The following is a 19,528-nucleotide window of genomic DNA, read 5'->3' on the forward strand; positions in this document are numbered from 1 at the left end:
TTGCAATACAAACACTTACACCACAGTGATATACTCTCTCAACTCAATGCTGGTTTTCTAAATAAGTGCTCATATTTTTGGCTAAAGGGGCTTAACATCAGGTAGGTACTTAGGTAAGTCGTGCAATACTTATATAAACATCAAATAACAAATACTAACTGACTTTGAACACAAGATTTATTGTCAGTGCAGGATCTAGGATCAAACTTGGAAGTAGGGGGGCCGTTGATGTTAATCATCATTAAGTTTGAGTCCGGTAGGACAGCCCTCTTGTCTGTGCCTATATTGTTCATAAGGCTAAAGTTCCTCTCACACTCTGCTGTGCTGACAGGTAACATTTTCATACAGTTAAGGAGCAGTTTTAGGTCCTTGGGCTCACTGTTGGGCTCTCTCAGGACTGCTTGCATTCCATTCAGTGCTTAGTCTGTATACAACTTAAATCACTTCCACAGTTGCTTAACTTCTTCCTCACCATGGCAGATGCTGAGGTTTGATCGCCATTTACTCTGGTCAAGAATGCTGAGGTCCTTGATGGTCTCATCTTTGAAAGACAAGTGTTGCTCAAGATTGTTCAAGAGGCTTTCTAAGAACTGGTTTGGATTGATAGACTTGAGTTTTGGATTTCTTTTCAAGGCTATAGACCTCCCCACTCTCTTTTGCTTCTAAAGCCTCATCCTATTTCTCACCTGGACTCTCTTTAAATGACTGTATCACTCAGATTGTACATTTTAGCAGATGCTGTGTTCTAAGGAGAGTTATAGAATGAGCCTGAAGCTCCTGTGAAAGGACACTTCAGGATAGTTCATAGAGTGTATCATACATGAGCCCTAGGTCACAAAGATATTCTCTCACCCAACCGGTTGAGGCAGAAGGCCCCTCACTCAGAGCCTGGTTCTGCCTGATGTTTCTGCTGTTAAAAGGAAGTTTTTCCTCACCACTGTCGCCAAGTGCTTGCTCATGAGGGAACTGTTGCGTCTCTGTAGATAAAAGAGCTCAGCATGTACCAGTTCTAAATGGAAAGTGTCCTAAGACAATTTCTGTTGTGATTTGGTGCTATACAAATAAAATTGAAAATTGAAATTGAATTCAGGGCTTTGAACACGGTCTAATAAACCTCTGTACTTTTGCCTCACTTTGTTCGACCTCCTCTCATCAAAACAAGCATTCTTAAAGTGCTGCACAAGAGCTCCTAGTGAAGTCCAAACAGCATGAACAGTCCGAAAGCTACTGGCCACCCTTCGTACAGCCAAGACTCTGCCAATGTGAAGTTGTTGAGTCTTCTTCAGCTGCTGCATCTTTCAGTTCACATTATTTTTTGTTTGACACACTTCACAGAGAATATAGCTTCTGCAAAAAAGTGATTGACAGAATTCACCTCATCAATTGCATCTGACACAGCTAGTTCAAGTCTATGGGTCATACAGTGCCATACAAAAAACTTCTTGAATCTCAAGGTCAATCTGGTTGCTACTCCTGACTTTTTTCCTAACATGATGCTGGCTCCATCAGATACAAATGTTGCCCAGTAATCATCAGAATCAGAATCAGATATACTTTATTGATCCCGGTGGAAATTGTTTTTGTTACAATGCTCCTTAAAAGAATAGAAGAAATAGAAGAGATGAAGAAGAGATAAACATGTAAACATGTAATTGCAATTAAAAGAGAAATATATATATATCCATCCATTATCGATACCGCCTAGCCCTTTCGGGGGTTGCGGGAAGCTGGAGCCTATCCCAGCTACAATGGGCGAGAGGCGGGGTACACCCTGAAACGGTCGCTAGCCGATTGCAGGGCCACATTCAAGGACAAACAAACATTCACACTCACACCTACGGAAGGAAGCCGGAGTACCCGGAGAGAACCCACGCATGCACGGGAAGAACATGCAAACTTCACACAGAAAGGCCCCACCTGACCCGGGGACTACCTGCTGCGCCATATATATATACCTAAACAAATATATATACTGAGATAAGGGCCATTCAGAGGGAGGAATTGTACATTTTGATGGCCCCAGGGAGGAATGATTTTCTGTGGTGTTCAGTCTTGCATTTTGGTGGGATGAGTCTCTCACTGAAAGTACTCTTGTGCCCAACCAGCACATCATGGAGTGGGTGTGAGACGTTGTCCAAGATAGTCCATAGCTTAGTCAGCATCCTCCTCTCTGACACCACCGTCAGAGAGTCACACCCCATACCCACAACATCACTGGCCTTGCAGATCAGTTTGTTGAGTCTGTTGGCATCCGCCATCCTCAGCCTGCTGCCGCAGCCCACAACAGCATGGAAAATAGCACTAGCAACCACAGACTCATAGAAAATCCTGAGCATAGTCCGGCAGATGTTGAAGGACCTCAGTCGCATCAGAAAATAGAGACGACTCTGGCCCTTCCTATAATGAGCATCAGTTTTCTTTGTCCAATCCAGTTTATTGTCAATATGTACCCCCAGGTACTTGTAGCCCTCCACAATGTCCACACTGACCCCGTGGATGGAAACAGGGGTCACTGGTGCCTTGGTTCTCCCCAGGTCCACTACCAGTTCCTTAGTCTTTGCCATGTTTAGTTGCAGATGGTTCTGCTCACACCACGTGACAAAGTTGTCCACAGTAGCCCTGTACTCATCCTCATCACCCTTACTGATACATTCAACTATCGCAGAGTCATCAGAAAACTTCTGAAGGTGGCAGGTCTTTGTGCAATAGTTGAAGTCCGTGGTGTAGAGGGTAAAGAGGAAGGGAGAGAGAACAGTCCCCTGCGGGGCACTACTGTTGCTGACCTCTCTGTCTGACACACAGGGCTCTATTTTTGACTCCACCGTGGCGCAGTCGTGGCGCAAAGTCAGGTCCGCTTTGCTGATGGGCTGTGGTGGCGCAGACTTTGGTATTTTCGTGCACTGCGCCGACGGCGCATCTCCTCCCCCTTCTCATCTCAGTCCCACCCAGCGGCGCAACTCGGAAAGAGGGAGGGGAGAAGGCGTGGAATGGGTTTGACACAGCTGAGTCAAATCTTCACCAATCACACCAGTGCCTCGCCTCACTCGCCGCTGGCGAGGCGCATGGCAAGTTTTCGAGGATGACTGAGCCTGCGCAGGAAAGTGTCCGACGCCCAAACTTCTCCCAGGAGGAGACTGACGTCACTCATGTCTAAATATGAGGTCCTTAGACGGTAAATCCTCAGCCTCCTCCTCCTCCTCATCCTCCTCAAAGCAATGATGTACTCCATCTTTGTAGATAATGTTAAGCATTACTATTTGTATTTGGAATGAAATGACGTGGGTAATAGCGGACAATGATCATCACTTACGTTTTTTCCATGTGTCTGTCTCTCGAGTGCTCTGAGATATATGCAGTATATATGCTCTGTAGGATGCCACGGCTGTTTCTGGTTGGCACAGCGACGTTAATTGATTAGTTTGCATCCCTGTTTCACCTGTGTACATTCGGTCAGGTTGAGTGACCATTACACGTGCCGAACGCGCTTGCGATGTGGTCATGTTAGATACTGATGAAAATATATACATTTAGGTCTGACTGTATGTGCTGACTCAGATAGTTGCATTGAATCATGGCTGTTGCTAATTATTGATCGCAGTGAAATGCCAGACACTGTGGAAACCTGCATGTTAGGCATTGGTGACGTGAGTGCATGACTCCGCCGGTTTACGAAAATCCACTTGCCCACAGTGTTGCAGGTGCACATACTGTGGTCTGCCAGTTAGGTAGTCCACAATCCAGGACACAAAGGGGGTGTCCACTTGCATTGCTTTCAGCTTGTCACCCAGTAGAACTGGACAAATGGTGTTCAATGCACTGGAGAAGTCAAAAAACATAACCCTCACAGTGCTCGTTGGCTTGTCCAGGTGGGCATAGACACGGTTGAGCAGGCAGATTATGGCAACCTCAACTCCAAGTCAGGGCTGATAGGCGAACTGGAGGGGGTCCAGTAGTGGTTTGACCATGGGCCGGAACTGCTCCAGGACGAGTTTCTCCAGTGTCTTCATGATGCAGGAGGTCAGTGCCACAGGTCTGTAGTCCATGGAGTCCAGTCAGTCTGGCAGCAGGAGGAAGAGGTGTGAAAAGGGCTCACACAGACAAACACACTGTATATATTTCTCTGTGTCCACTGTTTCAGAAGCTGCCAAAACTAACATCTACCTAAACCTACCCAATTTTCTGTTTTTATATCCTAACCAAGGGTTCTTGGATGTAAAATCTTCTCTCTGTCCACAGGTCTGGAAAGTCATTACTGGTGTCTCCAAAAAATAGAACAATAGGCTGTAACAATGATACAATTACCATAATCTGAATATTATTGAACTTAGTTAATTGAAGAATTCCATAAAGACTCACCAACCAAGGCAGCTGCCAAAATACTGCAAAAATAATAGAAGCATTCAAGTAATTGAGAGATGCGTAATCTATTTCTATTTTGTGGTGCCCTGCTGCCAATTTGTTCCCCTCAATGTGTGACTGACTGTTTCTGCCATGACATACAGTAAAGTTAACAGGCAAAAGGTAAAACTGAGCCCTGACATGTTATTAACATAATTTATAAGGTCCTGCTGCTATTACAAAGTGCTAACAGTCGTCATTTGAAAATTGTAACGGTAGTTGAAGAGGCAGCATCTCTGTCGGCATCCTCTCCACCTGGCCTGAGGGAAGGAACGGCAGCAACAGACTTATGAGCGGGAGCGGGAATTGAGCTGTTGTTAGCTGAGCTGCTGGCTAGCACCGATGTAATGTTAGTATTTCCATTGTTAAGTGAGGTGTTGGCTAATGGCACTGACTTAGCATCGTAAGGTCGTTTTTTCTGGAAGCAGATGTCGGACAAAGACTGGAAGATGGTTCCAGAGGAGAGGAGCTTGATAGCTAAATGCACTGGCTCCTGTTCTGCTTTTGGAGACTTAAGGAACTGTAAGTAGGCCTGCATTCAGGGAACACAGTGTTAAAGTGGGGTAATAAGGCACTATGAGCTCTTTAAGATAAGAAGGTGCAGGCAGCCAGTGCAGAGTGGCTAATATTAGAGAAATATGATCTCTCTTCCTCGTTTTTGTCAGAACACGTGCTGCAGCGTTCTGGAGCAACTGGAGAATATTCAGCCATGAAACAGTGATAGCTTAAAATAAAAAATGATGAAAAGTGTGTTCCAACAAGAAAATCAGATTCACCAAGTGCTTCACATAGAAAAGACATAGAATGAACATAAAAATAAGGACAGAAAATTTATGTAAACTGAGATGGAGAACAAAACCCACCTCATAATAATTGTAAAAATAAGGTAGAGTATGGATGAAAATAATGACAATGCATAACTTAAGATGGAAAATAAGAGAATTGAATAGCAGTAACAAGATTAAATAAAAAATACATAGAGTACATAGAATGAATAAATTCAAGCTGAAATACAATAAATTAAAAGAGTGCACATGTGTGAGGCAAAGCACAAAAGTTCCAGACATGTAACAGGAAAGTCATAGATTGTTAAAGGCTAAAGTGACGACATAAGTTTTTAGCTTTCTCTTAAAAATAATCTGCGAGCTGGCTTCCCTGATATACTGTATATATGTATTGTGTTCCAGAGCTTCAGGATGTAATTGACAAAGGCTGCCTCCCCGATTTCCTTTTGGCTGTTGCTGGGAACCTACAATAAACCAGCGTCACATGATCGCAATGTTCTTGAAGGAAAACAATGGACATGGGATTTAGAAATGTGGCTTGATCCTAGCCCATTAAGCACTATGTATAAAAGCTGGAGGACCTTAAAATCAATTCTAAATGTTACGAGAAGCCAGTGCAAAGCAGTTAAAGCTGGACAAATGTGCTCTCTCCTCTTGGTTCTCAAAACACTGCTGCAGCAGTTTTTTTTTGGAGGCCAGTAAATAATGCCTTACAGTAATTGAGTAGGCTCGAAAATAACGGTATGAATCAGTTTTTCAGCATCTTTTTGATTTATAAATGAGCTGTACTTTAGCTATGTTTCTGAGGTGGAAAAATGAAGATTATTAAACGGTATCTCTAATTTTGTAGTACTAGTAGGATTTCTATTTTGTCCTCATTTATCTTCTGGATTGCTAATTTATTCATTTATTTATTGCCAAAGTCAATAGCTGCAGCATCATTTGGTTCAGCACAGATGTACAGTTGTGTATAATCTACATAACTCTGGAAACATAAATTCTGCACCCTAATGGTGTCAAGTGACCGCATGTATAGTGAGAACAGTAATGGACCAAGGCAGCTCCCATGTGCAACCCCAAAATAGATGTCATGTTTCTTAGGGTGTATTCACACCTGCCTTGTTTGATTCAAACCAAACTGGACCTTTTGGGCTGGTGTGAATACAAACCATTGAACTCTGGTGCAGACCAAACAGCCAGAATGAGACCCAGCTGGAGAGGTGGTCTTGGTTCGCTTCCAAACGAACCCTGGTGCAGTTCACTTGATATGTGAAACTCCAAGATTAGCAGCACGTTATCAGACCATTGGTTTAAAATGAGTAGTGGCTCAACATGGAGCGAAGAGGAGACGAAATGTCTTTTGGAGATTTGGGCAGACGACAACATAAAAAGTATGCTGGAAAACACACATAAAAATGCTGATGCATTTTTAATACATTCAGTACTCCTCAGATGCTCCAAAAGTTCTGCAAACGGGGCTCTTGCGAAAATTGCAATGTGAAAAGGAACCGCACCAAACCAAAAAAGAAACATTGTATTTTGGTCCGAACCAAAGACAGCAGACCAAAGGACTTTCCTGGTCTGAATACACCCTCTGAGAGTAGTAGAACATAGAACTTTCTCTGTTTATGTATGTTTTGAAGAGTTTTAACACAAAGTCAAGAAGACCAGCCAACTATTCAAGACGATTGACTAAGACATCATGACCAATCATATCACAAGCTGCACTTAGGTGTAACAAGACCAAAATTGAGACCTTCTTTTCACTAGAACTTCAGTAGAATTTCTCCGGGATATTAGTTTCTAAAGAAAGGAGTTAATTTGCACTGAAGCTATCTATTGAATGGAAGACTGAACATTGGCCTATACAGTGGGGGAAATAAGTATTTGACCCCTTGCTGATTTTGCAGGTTTGCCCACTCACAAAGAGTGCAACGGTCTATAATTTTAATGATAGGTTAATTTTAACAGTGAGAGACAGAAGATCACCGTCCATCCTCCCCTCAATGAGATGGAGTTGTCCCGCCCCCTTGGCTGAAAAGCACCCCCAAAGCATGATGTTGCCACGACCATGCTTGAAAGTTGGGATGATGTTCTTTGGATTGTACTCTGTGATCTTTGCCCTCCAAACACGGCAAGTTGAGTTGAGCCCAAAAAGTTCTATTTTGGTCTCGTCTGACCGCATCACCTTCTTCCAGGCTTCTTCTGAGTCGTCCAGGTGGTCAATGGCGAACTTCAGGCGGGCCTGTACATGTGCCTTTTTGAGCAGGGGGACCTTGCGTGCGCTGCAGGATTTCAATCCATGACAGCGTAGTGTGTTACCAACCGTTTCTTTTGTAACTGTGGTCTCAGCTGCCTTCAGTTCATTAACCAGTTCCCCCATTGTGGTTCTAGGATGATTCCTCACCGTTTGCATAATCAGGGACACCCCATAAGGGACAGTTGATCTTTTCTCTCCAAGTTGCTTTCCGATTCTCTTGTAGCCCATCCCAGCCTTGTGCAGGTCAACAATCTTGTCCCTGATGTCCTTAGACAGCTCTTTGATCTTGCCCATGGTGGTTTGGGTGTGGACAGGTGTCTTTTATACAGGTAACGAGGTAAGGCAGGTGTATTTGATGTAAATAATTAGTCGGGATTGGGGGTGTGTCTTAAAGAAAGACTAACTGGCTTGTGGGAGCCAGAATACTTGCTGTTTGGTAGGGGGTCAAATACTTATTTTTCCTCATCAGATGGTTTTGAATTTTTATAAATTCATATGATGTGATTTTCTGGAATTTTGTTTGGGATTCCGTCTCTTACTGTTAGAATGTACATATGATTAAAATTATAGATTGCTGCATTCTTTTTAAGTGGGCAAACCTGCCAAATCAGCAAGGGGTCGAATACTTATTTCCCCCACTGTAGTTGGTGGGTATGTTACTATCTAGGTTGGATTTTATTCATTCAAGGGTTTCACAACAGCTGTTTCAAATGCATCTGGTAAGATGCCTATTTGCAGAGATGTATTTATGATCTTCAGGACGTGACTAAAAACATCCATTTTGAAAATGCTGTGGGTACAGGGTCAACAAATGAGGTGGACAAGTTAGATTCAGTGACAGTCTTGCAGAGCTCAGTTAATGTAATACAGATGAATTTTCTCATGGTTGCATACATTAGAGTTTGACGTCATCTGTGTTTACATCAGCAGCAATGCTGGCTCTAAGTGAGATGATTTTGTTAATGAAGAATAATGCAAGTTCTTCACAGTTTGATGCAGAGAACTGTGGGTGGGTGGGGGCAGTGTTGAGTGAGCATGGTGTCTGTCTCATTTTTGATAGACAATTGAGTGATGATGTCTGTGGTTATTGTTGTTTAATACACTGCTGCTGGAATGATTTTGTTTTCAGACACAATCCTCTGTTTATTCCTATTTCTATTTAAATGGTCTGTAAAATTCCTCAAAGTTTATCGAAAGGAGGGTCATTTGACGAGACGAGATGATCGGCAACTGCTTAATCTGTGCTGTAGAAACTGGAAAATGCCAGTGAGCCCCCTTCATCGTCTGTGGAGAAGACACCATGGAATCAACGTTTCCTGCCAAACTGTAAATCAAAGGTTGCTTCAGTATGGTTACTGAGCAGGAGAAATGACCAAGTGTCCATGCCTAACTGTTCACCACAGAGTTGCTCGACTCTGCTGGGCTAGGGAACACAAAAGATTACAGCTTGGGCACTGGCGAAGTGTTATCGAGAGTCGCTATATCCCTAACTATACAGATGGAAGACAATGGGTTTGGCAATTACGTGGTGAAAACCTTTGCGATGACTGCATCCAGGAAACCACTTAAGCTGGTGGTGGCTCAGTGATGGTATGGGCTGGGATTCATTATGGAGGAAAGACACCATTGGTGGTGCTGAATGGAAACGTCAACACCGTTGTGTACAGGGACATCCTGGAGAACTATTGCTTCCCACATGCAAGATGGGTCTATGGGAACAACTTTTGTCTGCAAGATGACAACGCTAGAGCACATAGGGCAGCTGCAGTGAGAGAATATCTTGATGCAGAGGGGGCGCAGCAGATACCATGGCTTGCTTGCTCCCCTGATATGAACCCTTTTGAGCATGCCTGGGATGCCTTAGGCCGAGCCATCAGTGAGAGGTACAGTATTCCTCAAACTCTATGGGAGTTAGCCCAGGCTCTGAGTGAAGAGTGGGACGCCCTGCCCACTGATAACATCAACAAGCTTGTGGACATTATGCCACAACGTCTTATTGCACAGATCCTTGTAAGGGGTGGCCATACTCAATATTAGTGACTGTGTTGAACTTTTGTAAGCATGAAATCTTCTTGAATATGTTGTAGCAGAACATGTCCTCAACTAGGGCTGGGCGATATGGCTGAAAACTGTATCACGATATAAGTGTTTCATATCGGTCGATATCGATAATTATTGATATTTTTTATGACCTATTTAAAATAAGGACCAGGAGAAAAATATATTAAATTTAAACATTTTTATTTTAAATTTAACCTTCCTCTGATTATAATTCCCTCGGCTATCAAGGCAAAAAGGAAAGGAAATGTCAACACAACCATGGAAAACACTCAAATAATAAATGTAAAAAAAAAAAAGTGTTAAAATGTAAACAGAGAGAAACCTGAGAACTTTTTTTCTGCAGGTTTAGTGCAGGAAGTTCACAAGTTGATTCACCTTCTGGTGAATAAAATGTTTTCAGATATGTGCAGTGTAAACATAGCAGAAAGTGTGTTGCTTGTAACAGAAAACACGCCCAATACAAAAACTGGCGGAGGATTCCCTACAACAGGAAACTCAAAATATACAATCAAACAGAAAAAACTCCAAAAGGGAGAGACAAGACTTACTATTGCTTGTAACAGAAAACACGCTCAATACAAAAAACTGGCGGATGACACAAATACATTTAAATCTCACACTACAAAAACAACAGGCTAAAGGTAGGCTCGAGAGCGAGAGACACAAGAGATCACGGCTGAAGAATAGTCTGGCACAGGAATGAGTGTGAGTAGAGCATATGAAGCTGGCTAATTGCCGATGAGCTGCAGGTGCGACTCGTGTGCCTCGCCCCCGAGCCGATGGTCTTGCCTCTCCGCACCGAGCCAGCTGAAGAAACGGGAAAAGAAAGGTAGATAATAATGAAAGTGCCAGAACATTGAACTATAAAACCGGCCTAGACATATGAATAACTTTAGTCACTCTTCTTACTCTAAACATACATGAACTCCATCCATCCATCCATTGTCTTCCGCTTATCCGGGGCCGGGTTGCGGGGGGAGCAGTCTGAGCAGGGACACCCAGACTTCCCTCTCCCCAGACACTTCCCCCAGCTCTTCCGGGGGGATCCCGAGGCGTTCCCAGGCCAGCCAAGTGACATAGTCACCCCAGCGTGTCCTGGGTCTTCCCCGGGGCCTCCTCCCAGTGGGACATGCCTGGAACACCTCCCTAGGGAGGCGTCCAGGGGGCATCCAATAGAGATGCCCGAGCCACCTCAGCTGTCTCCTCTCGATGCGGAGGAGCAGCGACTCTACTCTGAGCTCCTCCCGGGTGACAGAGCTCCTCACCCTATCTCTAAGGGAGCGCCCCGCCACCCTGTGGAGGAAACTCATTTCAGCCGCTTGTATCCAGGACCTCGTTCTTTCGGTCATGACCCAAAGTTCATGACCATAGGTGAGGGTAGGAACGTAGATTGACTGGTAAATCGAGAGCTTTGCCTTTAGGCTCCGCTCCTTCTTTACCACGACAGACCGATACAGCGACCTCATTACTGCAGCCGCTGCACCGATCCACCTGTCAATCTCACGTTCCATCCTTCCCTCACTCGTGAACAGGATCCCAAGATACTTAAACTCCTCCACTTGAGGCAGGAACTCTCCCCCAACCTGAAGGGAGCAAGCCACCTTTTTCCGGTCGAGAACCATGGCCTCGGACTTGGAGGTGCTGACTCTCATCCCAGCTGCTTCACACTCGGCTGCGAACCGCCCCAGCGCATGCTGAGGTCCTGGCTCGAGGTAGCCAACAAGACAATATCATCCGCGAAAAGCAGAGACGAAATCTGCCGGCCCCCGAACTGAACCCCCTCCGGCCCCTGGCTGCGCCTAGAAATCCTGTCCATAAAAATGATGAACAGAACCGGTGACAAAGGGCAGCCCTGCCGGAGTCCAACATGCACCGGGAACAGGTCCGGCTTACTGCCGGCAATGCGGACCAAGCTCCTGCTCCGGTTGTACAGGGACTGTACAGCCCTCAACAGAGGGCCTCCAACCCCATACTCCTGGAGCACCTCCCACAGAATGACGCGAGGGACACGGTCGAATGCCTTCTCCAAGTCCACGAAGCACATGTGGACTGGTTGGGCAAACTCCCATGAACCCTCAAGCACTCTGTGGAGGGTATAGAGCTGGTCCAGTGTTCCACGGCCAGGACGAAAACCGCATTGTTCCTCTTGAATCCGGGGTTCGACTATCGGCCGGATTCTCCTCTCCAGTACCCTGGAATAGACTTTCCCAGGGAGGCTGAGGAGTGTGATCCCCGATAGTTGGAACACACCCTCCGATCCCCCTTTTTAAAAAGAGGGACCACCACCCCAGTCTGCCAGTCCAGAGGCACTGTCCCCATCTGCCACGCGATGCTGCAGAGGCGTGTCAACCAAGACAGTCCTACAACATCCAGAGACTTGAGGTACTCAGGGCGGATCTCATCCACCCCCGGCGCTTTGCCACCGAGGAGCTTACGAACTGCCTTGGTGACTTCAGCCCCGGTGATGAATGAATCGACCTCCAAGTCCCCAGTCTCTGCTTCCTCTATGGAAGACATGACCGTGGGATTGAGGAGATCCTCGAAGTATTCCTTCCACCGCCGGACAATATCCCCAGTCGAGGTCAACAGCTCCCCACCTCCACTGTAAACAGTGATGACAAAAAGCTGCTTCCCCCTCCTGAGGCGCCGAACGGTTTGCCATAATTTCCTCGAGGCCAACCGGTAGTCCTCCTCCATGGCCTCCCCGAACTCCTCCCAGACCCGAGTTTTTGCCCGAGCTGCCGCACGCTTGGCCTGCTGGTACCCATCAGCTGCCTCAGGAGTCCTATGAGCCAACCAGGCCCGATAGGACTCCTTCTTCAGCTTGACGGCATCCCTTACTTCCGGTGTCCACCACCGGGTTCTGGAGTTGCTGCCACGACAGGCACCGCCGACTTTACGGCCACAGCTACGGACGGCTGCATCAACAATGGAAGTGGAGAACATGGTCCATTCGGACTCAATGTCTCCAACCTCCCTTGGGATCTGGTTGAAGCTCTCCCGGAGGTGGGAGTTGAAAACTTCCCTGACAGCGGGTTCCGCCAGACGTTCCCAACAGACCCTCACGGTACATTTGGGTCTGCCAAGTCTGTTCCGCTTCTTCCCCTGCCAGCGTATCCAACTCGCCACCAGGTGGTGATCAGTTGACAGCTCAGCCCCTCTCTTTACCCGAGTGTCCAAGACATACCGCCGAAGGTCAGATGATACGACTACAAAGTCGATCATTCACCTCCGGCCTAGGGTGTCCTGGTGCCACGTGCACTGATGGACACCCTTATGCTTGAACATGGTGTTCGTTATGGACAAACTGTGACTAGCACAGAAATCCAATAACAGAACACCACTCGGGTTCAGATCGGGGAGGCCGTTCCTCCCAATCACACCCCTCCAGGTGTCACTGTTGCTGCCCACGTGAGCATTGAAGTCTCCCAGCAGAACAATGGAGTCCCCGGTTGGAGCACTTTCTAGTACCCCTCCAGGGACTCCAAGAAGGCCGGGTACTCTACGCTACTGTTCGGCCCGTAGGCCGAAACAACAGTGAGAGACCTATCCTCAACCCGAAGGCGCAGGGAAGCGACCCTCTCGCTCAGCGGGGAGAACTCCAACACATGCCGGCTGAGCTGGGGGGCTATAAGCAAGCCCACACCAGCTCGCCGCCTCTCACCGCGGGCAACTCCAGAGTAGAAGAGAGTCCAGCCTCTCTCAAGGAGTTGGGTTCCAGAGCCCAGACTGTGCGTGGAGGTCAGCCCGACTATCTCTAGCCGGTACCGCTCAACCTCCCGCACTAGCTCAGGCTCTTTCCCCCACAGTGAGGTGACATTCCATGTCCCCATAGCCAGAGTCGTTGTCCAGGGTTTGGGTCGTCAGGGCCCCCGCCCACGACTGCTACCCATATCACATAGCACCAGCCCCTTCTGATCCTTCCTGCGGGTGGTGGGCCTACGGGAAGGCGAGCCCACGTCGCTCCTTCGGGCTGTGCCCGGCCGGGTCCCGTGGGCAAAGACCCAGCCACCAGGCGCTCGCCTGCGAGCCCCAACCCCAGGCCTGGCTCCAGGGCGGGGCCCCGGTGACGCCAATCCGGGCGACGTACGCTTCCTTGATTTGATTTCCTTCATAGGGGCTTTTTGAACTGCTCTTAGTCTGACCCGTCACCTAGAACCTGTTTGCCTTGGGAGACCCTACCAGGGGCATTAAGCCCCGGACAACATAGCCTCTAGGATCATTCGGGTACTCAAACTCCTCCACCACGATAAGGTGGCAGTTCAAGGAGGAGCATACATGAACTATTAATTTTTATTGCGAGTGTGTTCAAAGGAAAAAAAAAAGCACATGTAACAGATTTTTATAACCTGGCTTCTCCACAGTGCTCAGAGGAAGCATGTCTTTAGCTATATGATATGCCGCTGCCTCCATTATGTCTTTTTGCCTTTTAGATGATTTGTCATAAGGCACTGAAGCAGAACACCTCTGCATGGTGGTCTGCTGCTTGTGCAGTGGTGCTGCGGTTGCAGATGTTGTTGGATGTTGGCGAATATGGCTGCGCTCCAAAGGGTGAGCGCGGCTAAGGTAGTTAAAGAAGTTTGTGGTATTACCGATTTTGTTGGGATTGACAGGCTTGCATAATTTACAGACCACATTGGTCTGACTACAGTCCGACTTATAAAATCCAAAAAATTGCCATACTGGCGAGCTGACTATCTCTGTTTTATCGCCAATTTCTTCGCTCGCTGCTGCACTCACTTTCTATTTCTCATCTCACTCCTCACGAAGAATCAACACAAGACGAGATGGCGCAACCGAACTTGATACTGTTATATGATTGGCATGTCACTCCCACTGATCAGTGATTACTCATTACGTTGCTCGGTTACCTGAGAGTGAGTGCCTTTGTTCATGCAACCAACCTTGCTTCACAACTTCTGGTTTCTTCCGATGAAGAAAAAAAGTTAAGGAATGTTTTATCGAACACATTTTTATTGATGTTGATTTCGTGTCTATTGCGAGACATATCGTTATCGTTTTATCTCCCAGCCTAACTGACTGACCTTCTTCCCCCTGCATTCCTTCACAAGAGCTGAAGATGACAGACATTTCAACTACAAAGGGACACCCTCTAATTGCCTTAGGTGTTGTGAACAGAGGGTCGAGTGAGACTTTCTGCCCGTGTAGGCTGATCTTGGGACTTATCTGTGCATTCTTGTGTTGGGACAGCATGCCAAGAGCATGTCATTGGTTGGGGTGTGAAAAGAGTGGAGTACACTCTGGGACGCTGACAGTTTAGAAAGAAGCGGGTAACAGGCAAACCACAGTAAGATGATTGGGGAATTGGAAGCAGGACAGAGGCAGAGTGAAGTTAACCCTATGCAACCCTAACCCTATTTTGCTTGTGAGGAGTCAGTAGTTTGTACGTGTTTTGCAATGAGAGTTTTGCAATATGAGTTCAGGTGATGGAGTGAGCGTTGGTGCCCTCTGTTTTAATTTATTGGGGGATTTGCCATAGCAGCGGATGACGTCAACCCAAGTCCTAACTGAAGTCAGTGCTCTCGGTCTGGCACCAGTTCTGTGCCAGTAAGAAGCATTATTTCAAAAGGCTAGTTTGGGAGCCTCAACAGCTGATCCAGTGATGGTATGACACATTCAGGACAATGTGTGAACCAAATCTGTGCCAGGATGCTGTACTGCTAACGTGATCACATGTATAAAAGTGCCAGTTTTCTTCAGCAACATGTACAGAAGCTGCTCTGGAGTCAATGAATTGTTTGTTCTCATATTCATTTTCATGCAGCATTTCAATTGTCTTTTCAAACTGTGCAATTATTTCAGTCACTTCAGTCTGTGCAGCTCACAGATGTTGCCATGTTTCCAGTCATAGACACAGCAAAAAGGCTTGTAACTGCTTGGAGGTCATGCATAACAAAAGTGACAACAACCTCTGCCCTCTGTTTTTTTTCATGTTGTGTGTGGCATGCGAGACCTGGAGAGGCTACACAGAAAGCTGCTGGGTTAAAATCAGACTGTTTCTGTTCTTGTGTCCACTCGCAGCTCCTGGCACCACAGTGTTTCAAGGATGTTTGTTTTTTCTTATGTTATCGAGGTAAATTCTGTTTTTGATCTTCTAGATCATAAATTTCCCTCTCATAATTACAACTTCTTGTTCTTGAGTCTAAAGGGATCTCTTGCTGCATTCCCTTGCACTTGGACATTTGAAGTTTGCCCTTGTAAATTTCTGACCAGGCACATCTTTTCATATATATATTTTGAATTAGATTTTCCCAAAGAGCGATGGCAGCTGGGGTGGCAAAGCATTTTTTACTGATGGCAGCTGGCAGCACATGCCACCTTGTTTGATCTGCGTCTGGAATGAGTTTTTTAACTTGTATTGAAGATAGAAAAACTTTTCATTTTCTGTATATGATCTGTTTACCTAGTGACAAACACAAGGCCACATCAGCTTCTCATTACAAAGGTGAAACAGTTTGGTGACTCATCCTCCTTCACCAGGAGGTCCCATTGGACAGTGGAGCAGCTCAGACAGGTCAATGGCATCAACCCCAACAAGGTCAGTCACATTCAGACTTTCTGTTCTTACCTGTAGTGGTCTATCAACATATCTGTAACAATACGTGAAAATCTTGGCTGTCCTGGTTCCACAATGGTGGAATAAGCTTCCCACTAACTGCATGAATCTTGCAATTTTGGGGTTGCATTCACATTGTTGAGTGCACTTACAGTAAGTCACTTTGAATAAAAGCATCATTTAAGCAAATGTGTCCTGGATTCATTCTACTGTACTCTGCTCTTCCAGGACAGCCCAGAGTTTGACCTGGTTTTTGACAATGCTGTGGACCAGTGGGTAGCCAGCTCATCAGCAGAGAAGTGTATCTTCATCCAGATCCTGTATCATGCCTGCCAGACCTACTGGGAGGGAAAAGCAGGGAATTTGGGAAAGGCAGGGAAACTGGGCAAGGAAGGCCGCCAGAGGAGAGGAAGTCAGTGTGCTCCTCATGAGGTCCGAGCTGGTCCCGGTGACTCCCCACCAAGCTCTGTATCCAGAACCCTGCAGGCCCGACGAAAGAGCCATGTTCCTCCCAGACATGCAGAGTTCATCAACTGCCAGTCCAAACTCACAGGAGGTATTATCACATAATTACTGAGGTTTATGATACAAAACATTCTGTTCATATGTAAATGAACCCAGTTGTAATGTGCTGTCCTTCTTGCTTTAGATGCTTGCACCATGAATCTGGTCATCTACCGCTGCAAAGCCTTCTTGAATCGTTTGAAGAACATGATGTTTGCAAACCAAAGATCACTAGGCCGAGGTAAGGCTGTGATTAAAAGGGCATCAAAGTCATGTAAGTTTATTAGTCATGGTTTGTACTGCTCAGCCTGTGAAAACATTTGTATAATGTCCTCTGTGGCTCTGGAGGAGCTTTGACGAGTCTGGGAAAATGACCTCAATGGTATCACCAGGATTCCTTTCAATTGTGCTTGGGGATTACATATTTATACCAGAAATGCTGTGTGATGAACTGGAGGTGTGGAGAAATTATGGTGTGTGAAGAAAGATGTGAGTGTTTACAGTGCAGTCGGTGAAAAGATGCTGTTACATTATGGGAAATACAAGATCCATTATTTTTGGAGACTAGCCAATACTAGGGATTAAAAGTAGGGATAATTCAGGCTCTGGTACTTGACCATTCTGTTCTATTTCTTATAAGTCCCTCAACTTGAATGATGTGACACACTAAATTACATGAGTAATCCATTAACTCAACGGTGGATACTACTAATTAAGAGATGCAGTAATTGAAGTCAAGCTAAAATAAAAAATGTTGATTTAATCATTTTAGATCATATCCGGTCATATTGTGCACCTTTTTTAACCATAGCTGTGTATCAATTCAGGGATCGCATCCTTCAAAGGCTGCATTTGAAGACCAAGTGCGTTATGACAAAGCTATCCAATTTCAAAGACTCCTTCAAATGCGGCCGAGAATTGCACCCTTCTTTTCTGAATTTGGGGATCCAATGACTGGATCCTTCACGACCCAAACTATCCCAAGATTCAGTGTATGCTGATGATGATTGGATGTTTTTCCCAAAAGACAAATATGGTGGACTCCCTAAAAGAAAGAGCAGCAGCAGCCAAAGATTACACTTTAAAATGTAAGTACTGGGTTTCAACTCACTCAAATATCAAAGGATACAAATCTTAAAAAAGCAAGGGGTGTGAATAAAAAAAAATAAATAAAAAAAATAGGCTACATTATGCTAGTGATGTTACATGATGTTGTTTGCTAGCTAACTCAAGTTAGTTACTTAGAGCCACTGCACTTGATGCAGTTCATCTGCCCACATCTGACCTAAATTACAGCCTTTGAAAGTAAACCCTTTAAAGCCTCCACTTTCAAATTGAAAAGGTTCAGAGGTTGACTTTGAGGCGATTTTGTAGATTACACAGCTACCCTGAATTTGGTTGTCTTGCTGCTTAAACTGCTTTTGTTTGGTGGTATGAAGCAAAACTTACTATAACATTTTGTTTTAAGCAGAAAGGAGCATACATCTCAGTTTATCAGCTTGCAGGAGGAGAATGACCACTTCTTCACTGGGACCAAAAACTTAGCCAACGAAGCTTGGAGGTAAGCCAGTGATAGCCCATTCACTTTATCTCCATTTGACCATCATGTAAATTAGCTCTCATCTCCATCGATGAACTTGGGTGGTGGAGGGGGATCAGCAGGAGGGCAGAGGTCATTGGTAGTGATGGGCTTTAACTGGGAGACGTGAAAGGTAGGAGGCACCCTCATGGATGCTGGAAGCTTAAGAGTCACTGCTCAAGTGTTAACAATCTTGTCAATAACAAAAGGCCAAATATACCTAGGCAAAAGCTTGCTAGAATATTCTTAGTAGAAAGCGTGGAAGATATGGCCAGTTTCAGACAGACAGGGGATACAAACAAAATGACAAATAACAGTAAGGGAAAGAGGAATGGAAAAAAAACTATGAAAAGACAAAAGGCATACCCTATCACCTTAAAAAAAAAAAAAAAAAGATTTCCGGGGGATATCATGCCTGTCCAGCTATGTCACATTTTCCAGTCTTACTAAGTTTGCATCCATATTTTAACATTATTAATAAGTCTTTTCTCATGTTTTTGCTCTGTGATTAGGACAATTCTGGAGAAAAATGACTTTTTGGTGAAGGTGGCTCCCTCACAGCCCCCCAAAAGGTACAATATTAATAATAATAAATTAATAATCATTAATAATAATTTTTAATCAAGATTATATATGCTTTAATCATACATGTTAAGAAACAGACTTTTGCAAAATTTGTTTTGCTGCTGTTGTTAACTGCCATGAATGATCTCCTCTGCGTTATGACTGCTGCAATACACCAGAGCTAAGAGGAGGAGGAAGAGAAGGTGGGAAGCCACCCAGAAACAGAAAGACAGAGAACAAGAGAGAAGATGAGGTTGCTGAGACAGAGAGAGGCAGAGGAGAGAAGACCACAAGAGAGCAGGGAAGCAGGGGAAAGAATAAACAGGCTATTCTCAAGAAATTAGTTGAAAAATAAATTGGTAAATTGTTATCTATTTATTGTTAAATTATTAAATAATTTGAGCATTTTTAAACACATTGTTTATTTTAACATTGTTTATTTTATTTATAGTACACGCATATTTATTTACGTGTTTGTTCAGCTGACAGGGAATTCCTGGACCTGGATGGACTGCCGCAATAAAGGGCAGACACCTGTGTAGACAATTAGTCATGCTAGCGAGCACCACTGACAATGTTTCAAAACCATTCTTCCCCTCATGGTAAAATGGTAAAAAAGAGAAAATAATTTATCCTGTTTGATTTATTCTTCTTCAGTATTTTAAAAAATCCTGAGTGATCACTTATGTGAGATACAGAGGTGTGGATGACCTCCAGCACCACCAAGAAGGTGTGTTTTGTGAGCCCTGCAAACCCACAAGTTACTGCCTCCAGGTCTTCAGTGAACTTTGGGAGATGAG

The 19,528-nt window shown here is 45.1% G+C and overlaps 1 protein-coding gene across 4 annotated transcripts in view; it reads left to right on the forward strand.

Annotated features, from left to right (window-relative positions):
* Window positions 1–19,528, forward strand: part of stxbp6l (syntaxin binding protein 6 (amisyn), like) — a 31,529-nt gene that overhangs the window by 3,493 nt on the left and 8,508 nt on the right. For 2 of the 4 annotated variants that reach the window (XR_011603323.1, XR_011603324.1), the window contains exons 3-7: window positions 15,933–16,063; window positions 16,310–16,637; window positions 16,731–16,826; window positions 18,057–18,146; window positions 18,677–18,736. Coding sequence is in view for 2 of the 4 variants with exons in the window: in XM_070986879.1 (XP_070842980.1) it covers window positions 15,933–16,063; window positions 16,310–16,637; window positions 16,731–16,826; window positions 18,057–18,130 (629 nt within the window). In the remaining 2 variants the exon portion in view is untranslated. Of the gene's footprint in view, window positions 1–15,932; window positions 16,064–16,309; window positions 16,638–16,730; window positions 16,827–18,056; window positions 18,512–18,676; window positions 18,737–19,528 lie in introns of those variants that run through there. The other 2 variants (XM_070986879.1, XM_070986877.1) reach the window with 2 other exon arrangements.

Source organism: Chaetodon trifascialis, chromosome 19 (assembly GCF_039877785.1).
Source record: "Chaetodon trifascialis isolate fChaTrf1 chromosome 19, fChaTrf1.hap1, whole genome shotgun sequence".
NCBI classification, from domain to species: Eukaryota; Metazoa; Chordata; class Actinopteri; order Chaetodontiformes; family Chaetodontidae; genus Chaetodon; species Chaetodon trifascialis.